The sequence below is a fragment of the Cololabis saira genome, chromosome 18 (genome assembly GCF_033807715.1).
Source record: "Cololabis saira isolate AMF1-May2022 chromosome 18, fColSai1.1, whole genome shotgun sequence".
Classification (NCBI taxonomy): Eukaryota; Metazoa; Chordata; class Actinopteri; order Beloniformes; family Belonidae; genus Cololabis; species Cololabis saira.
The window spans coordinates 18,857,413-18,876,842 of record NC_084604.1 but is presented as its reverse complement, the minus strand read 5'-3'; the positions used below and the strand labels follow the sequence as shown (position 1 = coordinate 18,876,842).

The 19,430-nt window shown below is 38.7% G+C and overlaps 1 protein-coding gene across 1 annotated transcript in view; it reads left to right on the top strand.

Annotated features, from left to right (window-relative positions):
- The window catches only part of rngtt (RNA guanylyltransferase and 5'-phosphatase), a 135,663-nt gene that overhangs the window by 74,703 nt on the left and 41,530 nt on the right, over positions 1-19,430 (top strand). Inside the window, exon 12 of the mRNA XM_061746417.1 lies at positions 16,688-16,756. Within this exon, the coding sequence (XP_061602401.1) occupies positions 16,688-16,756 (69 nt within the window). The remainder of the gene's footprint in view (positions 1-16,687; positions 16,757-19,430) is intronic.

The following is a 19,430-nucleotide window of genomic DNA, read 5'->3' as shown; positions in this document are numbered from 1 at the left end:
AACTTCACACCAGTTTGTGGGTTTTTTTTTACGATAATTGTCTTTGAATATTAAGCAGGCTACCTCCATGTAATGTTTGAGGAAATGACGTTGCACACGCATTTACAAATTCTTTGAGTTGCTTTCAAAATAAACAGAAATTAAATGGCAATCATTTTATTTATTTATTTTTGGGTGGGAAATTAGACTTTTTACATTTCTGACTTTTTCAATTAAAAAGGACAATATTTTTTCACCATCATCATTTGAGATAATGGGAACACCAGGAGGAATAGGAGTAACAATAACACTAATGGTGTAAATGGCACCTTAGGATTACCTCTGCTATTCAAAATTAGATTTGATAAGTATGTAGTCCTCACATCTTTAACAGTATTGTTAAACAAAACTAAAAGATCCCTTTAAGTGAACCAGGTGAACATGCAAACCAGCTTTACTCCATCAACACACGCTTTTCTACAAAAGCATTTTAGACAACGAATACTGTTATTTACCTAGGGTGATATCTTCGAGACAGGAGCTAGTCTAGTTTTAACGGGGAAGATATGATCTAAAATGGAAAGACAATAACTGTTAAAAAGATCTTTTGAAAGATTGACATCATAGGAGGGTAAAACCAACTGAAAAGAATCAGAAAACACACCAACAGCATAGGAGTTTAAGATGCGAGAGCACAGAAAACGACAAGATAAAAAAGAATGAGTGATGATCAGAAATAAAAATGAAACCTACGGTAAAGCACAAGTTTCGAACGGTGGTTCTAACGATAAAAAAAGTGTCCGACATTCACTGAGCGACATGAGAATCGACTCCTACAGACCCCAACGTGTCCTCCGCGGCCAGATGTCCAAGGCTGACTGATAAAGCAGCTGGGCATACAGCAACGAGGGACGAGGCGTGCTGCCAGGTTTCAGTGAGAAAGAGGAAATTCAAGTTTCTTAAGAGTATACAATTGTTCAACAGGAACGTTTTTATTAGTCACAGATCGGTCTTAAAGAGTGCCATGCTCAGAGAGGCAGGATTTTTATCAGTGACGGCCCGAGCCACAAAGTGCAAGAGCTGAGGGTTTGAGGGTCCTGACCCTCAGACATTCCTCTCATTCCTCTCACCACAGGCAAGGCAAGACAAGCAAGCAGAGAGTTACGGTAGGATGTACATTCCTCAGGTAGTACGACCTCATGGATCCCAGGCCCTATATGTCCAAGCAGGGACACGGGAAAAAGAACGCTTGACATTGTCACTCCTAGCTTCCAGAGCAGCCTGATCTTCACCTGGATGCCAGGTCTTTTCCCTCTCCTCCTCTGTAGTCTACTTTGCACTAGTAGTAGGGCATCACTTTGGATGCCGGATAAGGATCCAGCCACTGGGAATAGCGATAGGAGAACGCCAGAGCAAGGAAGGAGAGGAATCTTTACCGATCGTAGAAAATCCGACAGACAAGAATGTCAGGCAATCATTAACTAAAGCAGAAACATCAGCACAGAGAAAAGCAGCACAGCAGATTTACAGGACAGACTGCTGCCAGCAGCGGCTGCACCAGACACAGGTGTCATACTGCAAAGAGCTTTCAACCACTGGAGGCTCTTGTGTTTTATAGGACCAGCCACAGATAACCAGTGAAACTGGGTGAACATTGGTACGACGTGTGTCTGTCTGGGTTGATTGAAAACCAGGCATGCCGCTGGATTCTGGATCTTTTGTATGAGTTTGATTGCACAAGATGAAAGGCCAGCTAGGGGGGGATTGCAAGACATAACCATTGGCCTGTACCAGGAGTTGAGTTGCGTATTGCGTCAGGTATGGTCTTATTTTTTTAATGTTGTAGAGAGCAAAGCAGCATGAGCAGGGCACCAAGGCGACATGGTCAGAGAAGAATAACTGGTCATCAAACACGAAACCCAGGTTCTTTGTAACCTTTGTGGGAATAACCTGTTCTATAATTGAGAATGTTATGGTATGCTTTGTCCATTGGGTTTCATTTAAACAAATACTTATGTTCAGTGGCCTGGAGCACTTGCTTTAGGGTTTCCAGAGGGACAGAGCCTTGTAATCTGCCAGGGTTTTGACAAAAACTTTATTATTTATAGTCAATGTGTACACAGTAAAATTTCAATGATAACAAAAAAGAGGAAAATAAAATTATACTGTGAAATATAGTTCTTGGGAAGAAAAAAATTAAAGATTTTTATAAACACTAAATCATTATCAGCCAGAGATTGAGATCGATGACAAAAGGTGTGTCAAGGCCTTTTACAGTGAAAACAAACAAGTTTCATTTAAATTATTGTTCGCTAAGAAAAATATATAGAATCCAGAAAGTTTCCAAAATCAAAGCTATTTTAACATGCATTTATATTTAGATTTCAGTTTATTAATTATTGCAAATTGCAATGGAAATGATCCTCACTAATGTGCAAAAGGACTTCGCACTGCAATTACATGTCTCATTAGACGATAATCTCATGATTCTGACGGGCTGTCTTAAAGTGCCAGTTACTTTGTGTGTAGTTTTGCATCCATTTATCCAGTGTGTGGTGCATAGGTTGTGACTGCTGATATGACTGACATCCAGTATTGCCCTTTTATTGAATTTCAGTGTTTGAGTGGTACAACTACTTGTCTCCCCTCGAGAAGTTTTCCATTGAATTACGTGCTTCCAAGTTCTTTGTTTTTTCACATCAGAATATATTGACAGCATCTGATTTCAGTTTTCTGTCTGTCTCTTTCCAGAGAGCAGTAATCAAACCCATGGCACTGATTAGATAGAACAAAAGCCATCTACATCAAGGCATACTAAGATTATATGCTTTTTCCCCTTAAGAGAAAGATGCACAGTATTTATTGGACTACATTTAGCTTTGATCACAACACATTTGTCATGGCTTCATTTTGACAACCGCATGCAATTTAAAAATATTAATTGTGAGCAAGGCCTGCATATCTATTTCACCAATATTTATGGTGTCTTCTTGCATATCTTGTATTTATGTTGGGGGAGTTGAACTGCCGTGTGAAGTCTTCTCCTGCACCCCCTTACCATTCTTGATGGTGCTTAAAGTATAACCCCTGACGTGGCCAATCCAATGTGGGATAGTTATTTATCATTCTCCCGCAGCCTTTCTTTCACAATATGAGCCCAATAAAGTCTGGCATTGTAATGTGGAATATGTTGAATGTTGATGTCCAAGTCTGAGTGTTATTTTCCTGGTTGAATCATGTTTGTGCCAGTCAGGACAGAAGAAAGTAACACCACCTGGACAGCATGTCTCATTAGTAGCAGGTTGTCAGTCAGCTGGTTTCTTGTTGCTGGATGACCTCACACCTTGAAAGCTGTGGGCTCCTTAGCTGTTGCAGCTGGAAAGGCATATATTTGTCTCATTAATGTTGGTATTTTATCAGTGTAAAAGGGCTTTTTTTGGTATTAAGATAAATCAATTGCTAATAGCTGACTGACTGAATAGTTGACTCTAATTTGTAGTAATTTTGGTGTATAGTCAGTCACTAAGATCAAGGATTTGCCTTGAGTTAACCATATGGATCATAGCTGAAATGTTTAAATTGAAGTTAATCTGTCTTTACATTTTTTTAATTAGTAGCAGAAATGCAGCTGGAGGGCATGCAGTTAAAACCGCACCAATCAGCTTTGTCCCACCTAGTTCAGTAACAATGCAGCCCAAAAAGGCAACCAGTCTATGTAATACATGCACCCCCCCTGATTCAATAACTTTATGACCTGCACCCACTCACAGAGGGAAACATGTAGTTTGTTGTATTGTGGCTCATGCTTCTTGGAAAAACACACAACATAGACTCGCTGACTGATGATGTTTGCTTACGTCTTTTGCCTTCACATTTTTAGAATTGTTTAAAGCATGCAAGAAATTATGCAACAACTGATGCTGCACATTGTATCTATACAGCAAAGGTCAAACTCACTGGCAACACGGTGGCTGAATATGAAGCAATATTGACTTATTGCACCCCATTTTTATTTGCTTCACTTGATTTCTTCATGGCTACCTGCTTCAGAGTTGATCTACTTAAGGAAAGAGGCATGTGTTCTCTGGGTAAGGTCGACAGATGGCTATCTTCTGATGTTCTTTGGCCAATTTTGTGTTTTGTCTTTCTGCCTGTAGTTTATCTTCATTTCTTTTTTTCTTTTTGACCTGCGATGATGTCCTGACATTCCTGCCAACAAAAGGTCATACTGTGATGTACAGACAGACTATTATTATTATAGAAAAATTGATTTTTTTTTGGGGGGGGGGTCTGTAAACATACTTGCAGTTTTTGTGCAAGAACATGAAGGTTTTTTTTTGTTTTTAAAAATGTAACTCTAGACATTTTATCCATGCATACTATTTAAACGTTACATTGTAAATTTCCCATGGCTGTTTTTGGCTGGCTGAAACCTGAAAGAAGAAAGTATTGGAGACAGGAATAACCTTATTACCTTGTTATTGAATGAACCATTTAAGCTGTCACTAAGAAACTTGAGCTTTTACAGGGGCCAGTAGTAATATTACATTTGTTTTTTCCTCTCAAGCTAGAGAACCTAAGTACCAGTTTGTAATGTGCTCATCCATCTATCTATCATTGGGCGTTTTTAGATAAGACCCCGTTATTTTCCCTGGATGAAGTACTTTTGTTTAACAAATGCTGTTATTCCTGGTGCCTGAACCTGAGTTGAGGGTAGGAAATAAGAGTCAGGAGACGTTATCGAGTGGTAATAACTTGATGACCCTTGCTGGCTTCACAAATGTCAGAAGAGCAGACTCATGCAGCGATGGGTGCAGGAGATGGAGCAGGTGCCAGATCCATGCAGCCCCCAAAAACAACAGTTTTTATGTTATGGCTTCCCCCAAATGGTGTAGCGCTATGTATAGATTTTTGTTATTATTGTAGTAACAGTAGACTATAAACTTTGACTTTATAACTTGCCTGGGATCAATAAAATTGATTAGAGTGAACTGTAACTTCTTTTCAGTGTCGCTGAACCTTCTCTGAAGCACTTCCAGCAGTATACTTTTAGCTTTATATTTTGTACCATGTCAGGTAAATTCATATAAAGTTTATTGCTTGATATAAATTCTCCTCTATTGAATCCCAAGTTGAAATGTCCAACTTTGCAGCAGAAATAAACACATTTGCAGCCTGGATCAAAAAAAGTTGTGGTCTCCATAGACTGCACATGACTAGATTTCACATCTAATAAGGCTTTGGTACTACTCCAGATGAATTAATATAAAGCACTACATTTATTTATAAAATGGGGCATAGCCTTTTGATTGGCAGTCAGTTTAGCCAACGACTAGCCATCAGGACTTCCTCATCAGTCACCGACATGTTACGAAGCTTAGTGACGCAATCATCAGTTAGCACTCAAGGCTGAATTATGCTTCTGCGTCAAAACGACGCCGTGTCTACGGCGTGTGGTTTTTGTACACGCAGAGGACACGCCGTCACATGCGCCGTCAGTGACGTGCACCTCCCGAAAATTGTAACTACGCGTCGAGGAGACGCCGACCACACGCAGACCGAGAGGGCTGTGATTGGTTCGTTTGAAAGCGAAGCATTTCCGGTTTCCGGTTTGAATCAGTAGTGAACTTCCAGGGCTTTTTTCTTCGTTTATATGTGATTTTTTTTGTTTTTGTTTTTTGCACAATAGTTGTCCTTATTTCTTTGATTTACTGTGACCGGAAAAAGTCGGATAAACCATTCAGAAAAAGATCGCTAACTAGTGGCCGCGGGGGGTACTGCACCGCGACCAAATGGAGAGACGGAGAACTCTGAACGATTCGTGACGGCGTCACGGGTGCGCCGTGTGCTCTCCGTGTGTGTGACGCAGAACCATACCCGCACCTTCACTCGTACTAACCCAGTGTGGCCTAAACGCAGCGCTCATCTCTGACTTCACCAGCCGGCCGATTAGCCGGCCAGCCAGCCACCAATCAGGCTAGTTGGGCTCAGAATCTCCAAATTCTGGTCCATGGATGGTTGATCGGTGCATCTCTACTTAAAATCTATTGCAACAAAACGTTGTGTGCATTTACAGTAGAAAAGGGTGTGGTTGCAGTGTCTGTCTTATTTGTCTTATGTGGTATTTTCAACACATGCCACAGAAAATTAATTTTAACTTGAGAAAATTGTCTGCCTGGTTACCCCAAAAGAAAAATTAAAAGGCATAATGTCGACTTTAAGATTAGTTTAATCTGTTACGTATAATTATGAATACAACGCATTTAAGGTTACTGTGAAGGACAGGTGACCTGTCCGCATACCCAGTTTTTCATCCCATTGAGGACTCGGGCCGTCACCCTCCACCGCAAAGGGGTTAGGAGCAGGTATGGAAAAAGATTGAATAAATTAATTAAATCCCTTACTTAACTTTACTCCTACACTCATTATACAGTGAACAACCCCAAAGAAACATGAATTATTTAAGATGGATTCAAAGGGCAGTTAAAATGATCTATGCGTTTATGGTGGCTGATTGGCATTTCCATCTGTGTTTTATCTGTCCCCAGGGCCTTAGTTGGAATCCTTTTTACCATTTGATTTATATGAAAGAAAACTATATGTTTTCAGTTTTCTCTCATTTTTGAATACTAGTTACATAAAACGAGAAGCTTAAATGTTTAAATGTTAAATATTTTGGGAGTTGCACATACAAAGAAATAAATGAAAAGTAACAAAATAAGAAAATTATGGGGAGTCGTAGAAAGAAAAAAAACCTGGGTTACAAAGTCAATCAAGAAATACTTCAGTAAAAGTAGAGGCTTTGTTTTTATAGTTTATACTCAAGAGCCTTAACCAATAGTTTGACCTTTCAATTTGTATCTATTTAATTTAATTTAATTTATTTATTTTTTTGAGTTGACTCTGTTAAAACAGATAAAATGCCAACCGCATATCAGTTCTGACATTTTGTATGTATTACTCACACAGCTAATAACCCGATTGATCAGCTGCTTCTGCTTATGGAGAACTAACATGGCCAACGCTCACTGACATGAAACGCAACATGGCCAGTTGGTACTTTCTCACGCTGATCATCAGTCTGCTCTCTGTATGAGTGTGTCTGAGTGTGTGGGCGGTGTTCGGCACTGCTGTGCATCTGCGGTAGCGAGTTCATCTTCCTTCTCTCTGGCAGAGGTATGACTTCAGAAAAGAATTTAATTGGCTTAAGTCCCATCTCTCCAACATAATAAGTTAATATTGCATGTCTATCAAGCTTCACAGCATTTGTATTGATTGTAGTCACTTGGTTTTTATTTGCTGTTGATGGGAATCATCATTGTGGAGGAATGAAATATTAGATAAATTCAACGTTTTTTGTTTGATGTTGGTACATTTAATTTGCCTTTTGACCAGCCAGTAAAATGCCATGTGTGCAAATGCTGCTAACCTAAACAGCGTCAAAGTTATTTAAAAAAAAAAATGGTTGTTATAGTTTTGTTTCTATAATTCTTAGTTGTGTGGACGGTATGTTTTTATTTCTTCTAAAGGTTTCTGCACACTGCAGGCTTTTTTCAGTGTTATAAAAAATGTGGATCTGCTTAAACCTGGTTAAGACATCGGTCTACACAAACTCTACACACTTCCCTTGCGTTGAAGGCTACGACCTGATATGGCGGGATATAGATTGCATCATCAGCTTAACCGTTCTGGAGTAGCTTTTATATATTCGCAAAAAATGGTTTAAAAATAATTAGAGTAGAATATGTTTCCGATCATAATCAGGAGAAGAGACCAGTTTTTAGATACCAGTTTTGCAGAGAGTGAGTAGTACACCATGATGTATCTCAGGCTACAGATACAAACATTAAATGTGACAGCATCCTCATAGTGTCGACTTACAACTCCACCAAGTCTGGTTCTTTCTCAGAGTTCCATAAACCTTAGCGTCTTTAGTTTTTTTTTTTTTTTTGTAATTAGGGCCCGAGCACTGACAGTGCGAAGGCCCTATTGTATCTGACTGTAGACACACACACACGTATGTTTGGGGTGTCACTGATGAAAAATGGAACATTCGTGATGGTGTCTTGTGTTGTAGCTCTAAAGGCAGCCCACATAAAAGCTGCCGCTGAAGTGTGGTTCAGTTTCTTGTTATACTTATTATTGATCTGTCAACGTATACTGATGATACACTTCTACCTCCGATGTAGCCTATGATTCAGGAGGTCTCACGATCATACAGTCTACACGTACCATTCTTGATGTTGCAGCCAAGATTCAGTAAATGCAGTTGTACAGTGTGAGATGTAATAATCTAATAAGACTGTAACAATTTTTGCAACAAAACTATTCTCCTTTCTGTCCTTAAAGGAAGCACGAGTCTACTTTTTGATGGACACACAATGCTCAGTCTGCTTAAATGCAATGATTGCATACCATTCTTTTACCTTGATCATATTTTTATGAAGCATCCTACATTTATCAAGAAGCAACTTTGGATTTGCAGATATTGACATTTTCCAGACAGCATACCCTTGTTCAACTCTTGGTCAGTCAGTCAGTGATTTTTGGAGCCCTGGCCACTAGCTCTGTTATAGGTTTTCATTTAATAGTCAGCCGCATACTGGCTTCAGAGGGTCGTTCACATTAGGCTTGAAAGGAGCCTCAAGCAACAGCCTTATGGTCTGACTGGAATATCAATCCATCTATTCCAGCTTTGAATCAGCCCCGCACCTACACCTCTTAAGAACAGTGAGGATGAACGAGACAGGGGGTGGACACAATGGCTTGAGGAGAGAAAAGATGGTGAATAATATTAGTGCAGGTGTGGTGAGAAAAAGCAATGAGAGAAAGAGAAAGTGTTGCTTTTATTACAGCATTTTTCTGCCTTATTCTCCCTTTTATGGATTTAAGCATTCTGTTAAAAAATAAATGACTATAAGTCATGTGTAACTCTGCTTCATACAATGCTTACATCTAGGAGCCATTACTTATTTATTAAAATTCTCGTCACATTCTGTGATTGTGGTTTGTTAGGTTGATATTGGATAAAACCACTGTTTAGATACTTCAGTAAATCTTTGGTGACGTCTGGTAGATTGCTCCTTCAGCAGAGATCTCATTCTGCAGTCGCTTCACTCCTACCTATTTCTTATTCCAATTGTGTGCTTGTAGCCCATATAATCCATAATTGTTAACCACCTCGGAAATGGCCATTCACTCTCAAGGTCAAGCACAAAACATAATTTTCCCTTGCGGGATTCCAAGTGGCATTCTTCACTGCACAAATGTTTGTTGATTTAATAACAATATAAAGTCTTTTTCTTCTCTTGAATTTATCCACTGGTGTTATTTAGAAGTGTCTTCAACCAAAAGAGGGGAAAAAAACTCCAAGCTATCATCCATATTTAACATGTGACCTTTTATGCTTATTTACACTTTGCAGAGGTTTTTTTCTAAATTGCTATTTGCAGTTTGGTCTGACCTTTCCACTGGTAAACGGAGAAAATTTGAAAAATACCCTCACGAAGTTAGGAACAGCCATCAAACGTACTCCAGTGTGGATAGATTATGTTTATGCCCCAGTTAGTTTGATGAGTTTTTGACAGGTCATTACCTAATTGGCTGTCAGTGTTTGCAGATATTTCAATAACTGATAAATTGTCATTCTTCAGAATGACTAAAACAGACACCCACACATTTCTGCACAAAGCTTGGTTGACATCTTAGCCTACCACGTGCAGTGTTTTTCTCTATCCCATTTAGCTGCATCAGTGAACACATCGGGGTAATGTGACATTCACTATTTCTCCCAGAGACACTTCAGGATGTGGACTGGGCAGGAAGGGGATTGATCTGGTCTTCCAGTCTGTGAACAACAGCTCTGTATCTTCAGCTTTATTAAACAATCCCTCTATCTCTCCACTGTGGCCATCACTAACACATTTTCTGTGAATTTATGCCTGGGGTTCCTTCTAAATATATTTTAAATTTACCCCAAATTTTCAAAAATAAAAGGCTAATTTATAGTGATGCACCGAAATGAAAATTTGTGACCGAAACCGAAAATAATAATAAAAACTTGGCCGAATACCGAATAATACCGAACAATGGTTCTTCGCAGTTTTTCATTTATTTTGCCAATTTTTTCACCATTGCATAAATCAAATAAATGTGCAGTGAAATACTCGCCAGTCACAATTTGTCTTACTGTACTTATTGTATTTTTTCTCATAATCCTTTTTCATTTTCTCCCGTTGAAATCCAACTAATCGGGTCGCGGTGGGGCGGGGCTGATCTCCGCAATTTGAAGCCTTGTATAATAATTGTAAAAATCTGGGTTGTTTTCTTGGAGGATCTCGTCATATCAGACAGTGAGGGTTCTCCACCGCATCTGTAGTACGGGGGCTTTTCTCTGCGCTCTTTCCCCGATCTCCTGCGCTGTGCGTCCCATGACCGTCTCCATCACCAAGCGGCTTTCCCAAGTCCAACTCAGCCTGGATCATTTCTCTTGTCCTCTGCTTTTTTCCCACATCCAAGTAATGATCTGACATGCTGACATGCTGCATTTAACACCGCATGCTCCTCACTCCACGCTGTTCACTGTTTGATTGCGTCATCACACGCCGTTATTAATTGTTCGGTTTTTTCCCAACTTATTCCACCGAACACCGAAAGTGTTTTTTTTTTTTTGCTATTTTCGGCCAGACAATTTAAGTTACCGAACATTCGGTGCATCACTACTAATTTATACTAGTTTCCAATCACTACTGATGATTCGAACCTGTTGGATACAAATACAGGCACCTTTTCTTTGCTGTGCATGATTACCTTGTGTTCTTACACTACAGCTGTGTAGCTGAACCTGGTTATGACATTTTTACTCTGAATCAGTCATATTTTAAATGAGCTTTGTTCCTTTCATTGTGTTTTTGAACACCAGGATTTTGGACTATTGTAACTAAGTACTATTGGAAGAATTACTTCAACACCATGGTGCGTGTACTGAATGCTAAATGAATGCAGGGTTGAAACCTAGCATGACTTTAAAAGAAAAATTATATAAACATTGGTAGGCAGAACAGTTCTTAACTCTATTCTCAAAACATTGTTAAATGCAGCAATGCCCTTCAGAGTTTATATATCTGTATAGCATGAAAAAAATTGCAATTGTCATTTATTAGTCACTTTCTTCCAAGGTATGCCACATAGCAATGTAGTCCTTCAGAAAGCAGTTTCCATTTTCCTAATTTTTGTCACACTTTTGTCTGAAAATGTTGAATACATGACAACAAAGTACAAGGTAAATGTGTGCTTATGCTGAAAAATCCACATCCCTTTAAAGGTTGCGTAATGGAGACAAGTAGTATGTGGTCTTAAGACCGCAGAAAAAGAAGGTGTAATGAAATAAAGTAGTTATAAAAGCAGAGCTCGATAGAAAAAGAAATTCATACTTTTAAATGATGAAAAGGCTGCCAAAAAAAGCACAATGTGAACTGAGTCTTTTGAAAACTCATATATAAGCAATGTGCTCTTGAGCTTGACGTCACAAGAGGTGACTGTAGCTTGACCTCAGCATTTCTGTTTCAGAAGGAATGTATTCTTCTTTTGGTCATAAATCATATCTGAGCTCAGTTGTGTGCAGGAGTTATGTCCTTGCTGTTATTAAAAGCTACTAACTTTATCCTATTAAATGTTATTGATGTAGGTGTCCTGTGGTGTTATTGAACACCACAGGAAAATCATTGTAAATAACTGTACAAAAAAATATAGAAATACATTTATTTGAAATACAGTGAAGAATAAGAGTGATGGGAAAGGGCACAGTGTTACCTCCATGGTGTCAGGCTGAAGAAATCATAAAACTGGGGACCTTTCATCATTGTACAATGAGCTCAAAAAGAAACACTGGAGAGGGAGTTGTTCCAACTTCCATCACTCTGACAGTCATTTTCCAGAGGGAAAGTCACTGCTTAGCATGTTAGAAGTTGGTTTGTTTCCCAAAATGTTTCCATCGCTATTGCCCCGTTTCTGCCCTGCAGTTTCCATTGAAAGCTTGATCTCTTAATGGAGCTTTGCTGTTCACCTCCGCCTACACAACCCTACTGTACCATGCTCAGCTCTGTTTCCTTTCTAAAGAGGTTTACAATAAAAGGAGGATTTCAGCCCCTCTTTGCGTTATAACTCCAAGGAACTTCCTTACTGTAGGAGGATGTGTGAGAGGAAGTCATCTCCCCATGCAGGGTTCACTGTGCTCTCCGAAGACGGTGGGTGGGTGTGCTAAGATGGCAAGAGAACTGACTTGGAACTCCCAGATCTTGCCGCCTACATGCCTTTCCCTCATAAATGCTTCGTTTCTTTTTAGTCCGGCTATCTGCCTTCTTCATGTCACCATGGTTGTCAAGCTTTGTGTGATCTGCTGTGACTCATTCATCATTCTGGAGAGCACTGATGTCGCTCTGCTATCTTTGCAAATAGCTGGGAGTGAAGACTTTTTCATAGCTTTTAGTCTTGTGTATTCTGCTCTCCTCTAATTACTATTGACTTCTTTTGCTTCCCGGAGAGAATATCTGCTGAGAAATAGTGCAGTTGAGCTCATCTCTAATGTCTAATCACTGGTCAGTTGAACAAGGCATTATTTAAAAATGTGAAATGATCCAGATAATGAAAATATGTTGCTGTTAGGCCACTGGTCCAAAGCTGGAAAGTCCTCATACGCTAGAATTTTTTTTGTTGTTTTTTTTTTTATTAGGAAAAAAAAAAGTCTGGCTACTAAAAAGCAATCAGCATAATTTTGATTTTTCTGTCCCCAAACTGATAATGCCTTAGAGAAAGGGGGAAAATTATCATCACTGTTTTTCATAATGCAAATTACTCGAAGTTCCAGATTCCAGATTCTGATTCATTGATTAACAGGGTTACCATATCAACAACACAGGTTTACTGTGCTGTGCACTGGCTTAAATTAATGTTGTTGTTTTTGGGGGTTTTTGTTGTCCAATTTGGTTTGTACTCTACTTGAATGAGAGCCAGGCAGCATGTGGGTAATGATCATGCACCTGCTGCCAGCTTTAAGCTACTTCATAATGGCTATGTTCACACAGTAGGAAAAAGCAACCCTAATCCAATTTTTGCCCATATGTATTTTTTTTTAATTATGTATTTATTTTTTGGCTGTCTGAAATCTGATTTTTCTTCTTTTTTTTCTCTCTTTTCTTCTTTCCATATCAGACGTGGGTCACTTTCATATATGATGCCAAGTCGAATACGTATCTGATATTTTCCAAAGCCAGTCCGTCTGAACCGTCAGGTTTGCATCTCATCCGTGTCTGACTCCATTTCCTCATCCACACAAGTGGAAGCCATCGCTCCACATGTAACCAGTTAGATATTTTAGTTTCCTTTTGCTCAGGTTTCTTCTCATTATAGTTAGTTTGAGTTTGTCCACTTCCACTGTGCAAAAAACACAACAAAAAAAATCATTCAGGTTCCCAGCTGCTGTAATTTTTTTACATCCATACACATGATGTATGACATTTGACATCATTTCGTCTTCCTGCACATGTGGGTCACTTTAAAGGGGATGCCTTTTCACAACGAAATCAGATATAAGATACATCTAAACTACTAATGTGAACATTTGGCCAAAAATCCGAATTGAGCATTAAGCCCTGCAGTGTGAATGTGGCTTATTTGACTTGTGATTGCAGTAATGAAAGAATGAGCCTTTAAAATATTCCTTGACATATCCTTTACAAATGTTTAACAGAGATAAAAAAATATCTGACAGATGCAGCGTGCTATGAGAAGCTCATTTTGTTATGTTTCACCTTCATATTTTTGTTCAGTTTAAAGTCTGGGTAAATCCGCTCTATTACAGCAAATATTATTTGATGCATTATACTGTACTCGGCTCAGTACAAAGAGAACTTTTTTGAAAGCCTAACAGCTGCTAAAACAGGCCTCTTGGTTTTATGATAATTACATTGGTGTGTTTAATGCTTTTTTCTTTTCCATTGCGTTAAATAATCATTAGATTGTGGTATCAATCTTTTTTTTTTCTTGATTTCTGGAAGCAACAAAATTACTTTTGTCGGCAATCTGCCATTTCCTTCACAGCAATGTCTTGGCTCATTTTTCTGATTGTTGACAGTCCTCTTTTCTGCTCAACACTTTGTCATCTCCAATTCAACAGGGACCCCCTTATCCACATCTGCATATTGGAATGTTTCAAGAGCAGGCAATATTTAAGCATAGGAACAGAATCATTTCAGTTTGCTTCAACCAGCCAGAGCATCAAAACGACTTGCCTCATAATGTCTATCCTTCTGAGCCCTCATTGCTGTGTTGTCTGGCAGCAAGACATTAGCCTGCATCCTTTAGCTCGCCTGGGTCATGATGTAGAGGCTGTTGCGCAGCTTGTTGATTAATCATTCTCTCATCTGGAAAAATCAGAGGAGCGGGTCAAAGCCTCAGAGTCTTGGTCATGTTTGAGTCAGTTAGAGGGTAGTTATGGGTAGGGGTGGGTTAAAAATATCGATATATCGATATTTTATCGATATACATGTGTAGGAACGATTATCGATACATAAATCCAAGTATCGATTTAAATTTTTTTTTTTTTTTTTTTTAATCCCGATTAAATGTGCTCCTTGAGCCTTTCTCACATTCAGAAAAAAGCATGTTATGTTATTTGGTCTGTAGTCCTTACTCTTTCCCCCCAAAAATGAAACTGGTGACCTGTACCCCACCTCACTCACTATTAGTGATGCACCGAAATGAAAATATGTGGCCGAAACCGAAAATAATAATAAACACTTGGCCCAATACGGAATAACATACCAAACAATGGTTCTTTGCAGTTTTTATTTTATTTTGCCAATTTTTTCACTATTGCATCAAATAAAAGTGCTTAAGGCATGCTTTTCAAAGAAAAACATATTTTACAAAATTACAATACAAATACAAATATTTTTTTGAACATGAACAACTGAACATTTTTTAATTTGCCAGCATTTTTTAAATATTCCAGTAGACATTATACCAACAAGGCACAATAACTTAAAATGAATAAATTGGCAAAATAAGTTTTTTGGCCATCTTTGAGCTTACATTAGGCCTATAACTGACTGCTGAAAAATTGTAACATAGGCCTTAAAACAAAAAAAAAATGCATTTAAGGCATTGAAGGGCATTGTAAAAAAGAAAAGTGCAAAAGAAGTGGATAAAACAAAATAAAGAAAAGATTTTATTTTATTTTATTGCTTTTATGTTAAATACAGCTTATTATTATTATCATTATTATTATTATTATTATTATTATTATTATTATTATTATTATTATTACCTGCGTGCCATCTGTGCCAAGTCAGGAAAGCGGCCTTGATTGGTCCTCCAAGGGTTATCGCTCCTGGGGATGGGGACTTCTGACAGATAACCATCTAACTGTTGAGCGGTTGCGCTTGTCGTCTGCCTGGCATCTGGGTTATTTTCTTGGAGGATCTCAAACATATCAGACAGTGAGGGTTCGCGCACCGCATCTGTAGTACGGGCCCTTTTCTCTGCGCTCTCTCCCCGATCTCCTGCGCGGTGCGTCCCATGACCGTCTCCATCACCAAGCAGCGTTCCCAAATCCAACTCTGGATCATTTCTCGTGTCCTCTGCTTTTCCCCACATCCAAGTTCTAACATGCTGACATGTCTGCTGCATATAACACCACACGGCCCTTACTCCACGCTGTTCGCTGTTTGATTGCGTCATCTAAACATGCCGTTATTAATTGTTCGTTTTTTTTCCTCACTTATTCCACCGAACACCAAGTGTTTTTTTTGCTATTTTCGGCCGAACAATTTCGTTTACCGAACATTCGGTGCATCACTACCCACTATAGTCGGCTCCAGCAGCCTATGAATCACTTGTGCCCCTTAGTCTGACAAGAGGAAACAAGAGACAATAATCAATACAAGTGTATTCTTCACTCTCCTTTTGTTCAACATTCCCGTGCCTTCCTGCATTTCTAAAATGCCATCTTAATGGCTTGGATCATGTTACCTGATATCCTTTGCAGTGTACTAAGGAATCCACTTTTTATTTTTATTGATTTATTTATTGTTATTGACCAAGGCAATTTCCTGCTTGCTTAGTAATATTTAGTCTCTAAATTTATAGAAAAGAACAAGGTTACTTATCAACTTTTCTTGTAAAACACATCAAAATACCATCTCTGACTTAAATGGAAATAGTTGCTTTTGCAGTTGTTGTGCTTCATGATTAAGAAAATGTACTTTTACTGCACATTTGTTCTTCTTCGACTCCTGGGCATCCCTGATGAGGCTGCTGTATTTTCCTTTTCTCTGTTTCAGTCCGCTCTTTCCAGTCATCAGCTTAATGATTTGTTGCTGGGCCGTTACCCAACCTGCTATTTTAAGTTACATATTTTAATTTCTCAGTCATGCACAGTCAGTCAGAAGATAGGTGCTTAGTTTCAGAGCTAGATGGATTAAAACAAGGTATCAGACATTTGCTTAAAATTGCAGGATTTGCTACATGTAAGCCTTACAGTTATGTTGAAACTTTGTACTTTAGGAGTATTAGCAGTTTTCAAGTACTGTGGCTGTAGTTGGCTTTATATCTCAGTATTTTTTTAATGTGTTTCCAGCTAAAGCGTTTGGCTGCCCATCTTGTTCTCTGTCAGTTTTGCTTGACTGAAACCATGTCCCTGTATTTTCAGCTCCTGGAAGGCAGCTTTACATCCCAGGTCAGCCATGAAGTTGATGGACTAATCTTCCAGCCATGTGGGGTAAGCCTCCATCTATGTTTGACAGCCTATCATTTGTCTCACCTGTAGTTCCCCTGCCCCAGGTGAATGTCAGATGCTGAGTTTTGTTCCAGCATCCTTTTATAAGAATCAGACAGCTTGTCACCACCAGCCCTGATTGGTCATCTTCTGTACCAGGCTTTCTGTCTCTCATTGTAAAGGAGAGCACACACCTGCTAATGTACATTCCTACATGAATTCACATGAGCACAGGCCTGTCTGTGAGACACTGCACATTAATGAGACACATGAAGGTTTGTGTTATGACAGAAGTGGTTTGAACTGTGTTTTTTACTTTAGAAAAGGAGAAAATCCAATTTATCTGTGACGGTAACATAATTCTTTTTCTTCTTCTGTGATGGGGTGAAAGACTCATATTTCTTTTTGTAAAATGTGAATAAATGAGTGTAATGTCAATTCAGGAACTACATTGAGTTGCCTCTAGAAACTACATATTATCTGATCCGGTTAAAAATTTCGAAAGGGTCAAAAGCAAAAAATGCCAGTCAATAAAAATTAGATTTACTGTTGACGCTACTCTGTTAGTGTTTATATTTCTCTTGTTTTGCATCTAATAAAATAAAACAGCTTGATAATATTAAATAATACAGACCAATCAAATGGTTGCGAAAAAAAAAGACAGGTTCCAGTGCTGTGGAAGACATTTTTGTACCTTGTTCACATACCATACACATAACATTCATCTGTCCTTCATAACTGCAGAGAACTGCTTGGCCCCTTTGTAGCATGGTGTGGGAACAATCATCTCATCTTAAATGTAAACAAGACAGGAGATAAATAAGTTTATGTACCTCAGCGTTCACCTGGACAATCAATTGGATTGGAGGCACAACAATGATGCTGTCTACAACAACAGACAAAGCAGAACTTATTTTTGAGGGAGATTAGGTCAGTGTTTGCATCACAAAGGTACATATTTTCTCGAAGTCGGCTGTGGAGTATCCAATCTGATTTCCAGTCATCTGTTGGGGGTATGAGCATCAGAGCCAAATGAAAAAACTGAGAAAGAAGCCTGGCTCTGTTCGAGGGACTCTTCTGGAGCTGTATCTGCAAAGAAAGGTGCTTTATAAAATGAAAACCATACTGGGCAACACTGAAAATCCTCCTCACAAGACCTTTATTCAACAACATAGCCTTTAGTCAGAGGCATCTTCAGATCTGCTGCAATACGGATCCACTACAGGAGATGCTTCCTGCTTACAGATGTTGAGAACATTGAGAAAGGCTGAAGATAATTTTAATAATGACTGCTACTTCAACTTATAATTAGTGTTGCACCCTGGAAAGGTAAGAGCCGAACCCACACCTTACTACATAGTGTACACCCTAGAGAAGCTCTACAGAGAACAGTGAAGTGAGCTAATCAGCAGACTGACCTTTCAGACACTAGTACTAGTAGTTATAAACAAAAGTTAGCATCAGTGGTAGCTGAAAGTGGTCAAATAACTGCCTGTAACAGAGCCTTACTGGATAATTAGTTGACATAAATGGGTGTTGGAAATTAATGGAATTAAAGACTATTTGGATTCTAAGTCAACCACATATCATAGTAATTGTGTTGCTCCATCGTGTATGTCTCAACTATCCTTGAGAGCCATTCTGTGGTAAACAGTCAGGTTGGGTAGTGAAGTTTGGCAAAGCAGCTGTGTTGACTGTCTTTTGACTGTAGCACAGCGACTGCAGCATGCTTCGAGAAATGGATGCTGATGAAATGTATCTGATTGTCCAGGCATGCATCTCCAAAGGCTCCTTCACTATTATGTACTTGTTTCAGTGTGACTACATAAATACTTTATTTTTTAAGGCGTTTGCAATCCCTGATGCTCTTGTGTGGTTCATGTAAATTGTCATTTTTTTTCGTATTTTAATTAATATATGAATTTGAATGAAGGAAAGGTAGAATTGAGTCTGTCATTACCAAAGTTGATTAATTTCTAAAACCTTAGACATGACGTGAATGTTTTTGGAAATAGAATTCATTAATTGCAAAATGGAATAAGATTTTCAGTTTCTCTTTTAGCTGTAGGCTACTTGATGCCTGAGAGGACAAGTGGTGGAAGCTGTATTCAGTTTCTAAACACTACACGATCCTAATGAGAAAATGATTTTTGGATTTAGCATGGTACATTTCTATTTTGATGCCGCCAGTCTTTGATCTATGATGATATTGTTCAGTCTGTGAATTTCATAGATGATGACTAACTAGGCTATTTTTGTCTGAGCATGTATTAAACCTGAAAACAACAGCAACAACATTAGGAACAAGCTGTCAAAATTGCTCTCCAACCCTTTTTTTATGGCTTTGTTTCACTTAGGAGGAACGATTGATTTTTATCAAGCTTGAAATGAGTCAGCTGGGGCAATGTGCGAACATCCTGTCCACAAGAAAACTATTTTTCTGGACAGGACATTCTTCAGGCAAGTCATTATTTGTCAGGTGCCTTTCATCACTCCTCTTATTATTCCCGCCTTTGAATAGGACAGAAGTTCCTTCAGAAGATTGCAAGGCTGTGTACAAAACACCAGTGATTTGAGAAAAGAACACCGGAAAGATTTTTATTTATTTATTTTCGTAGTGTCACTTTTTTAACTTTCTGTGCTCAGTTACTTGTAATTCAGTCACCATTTAGTGATA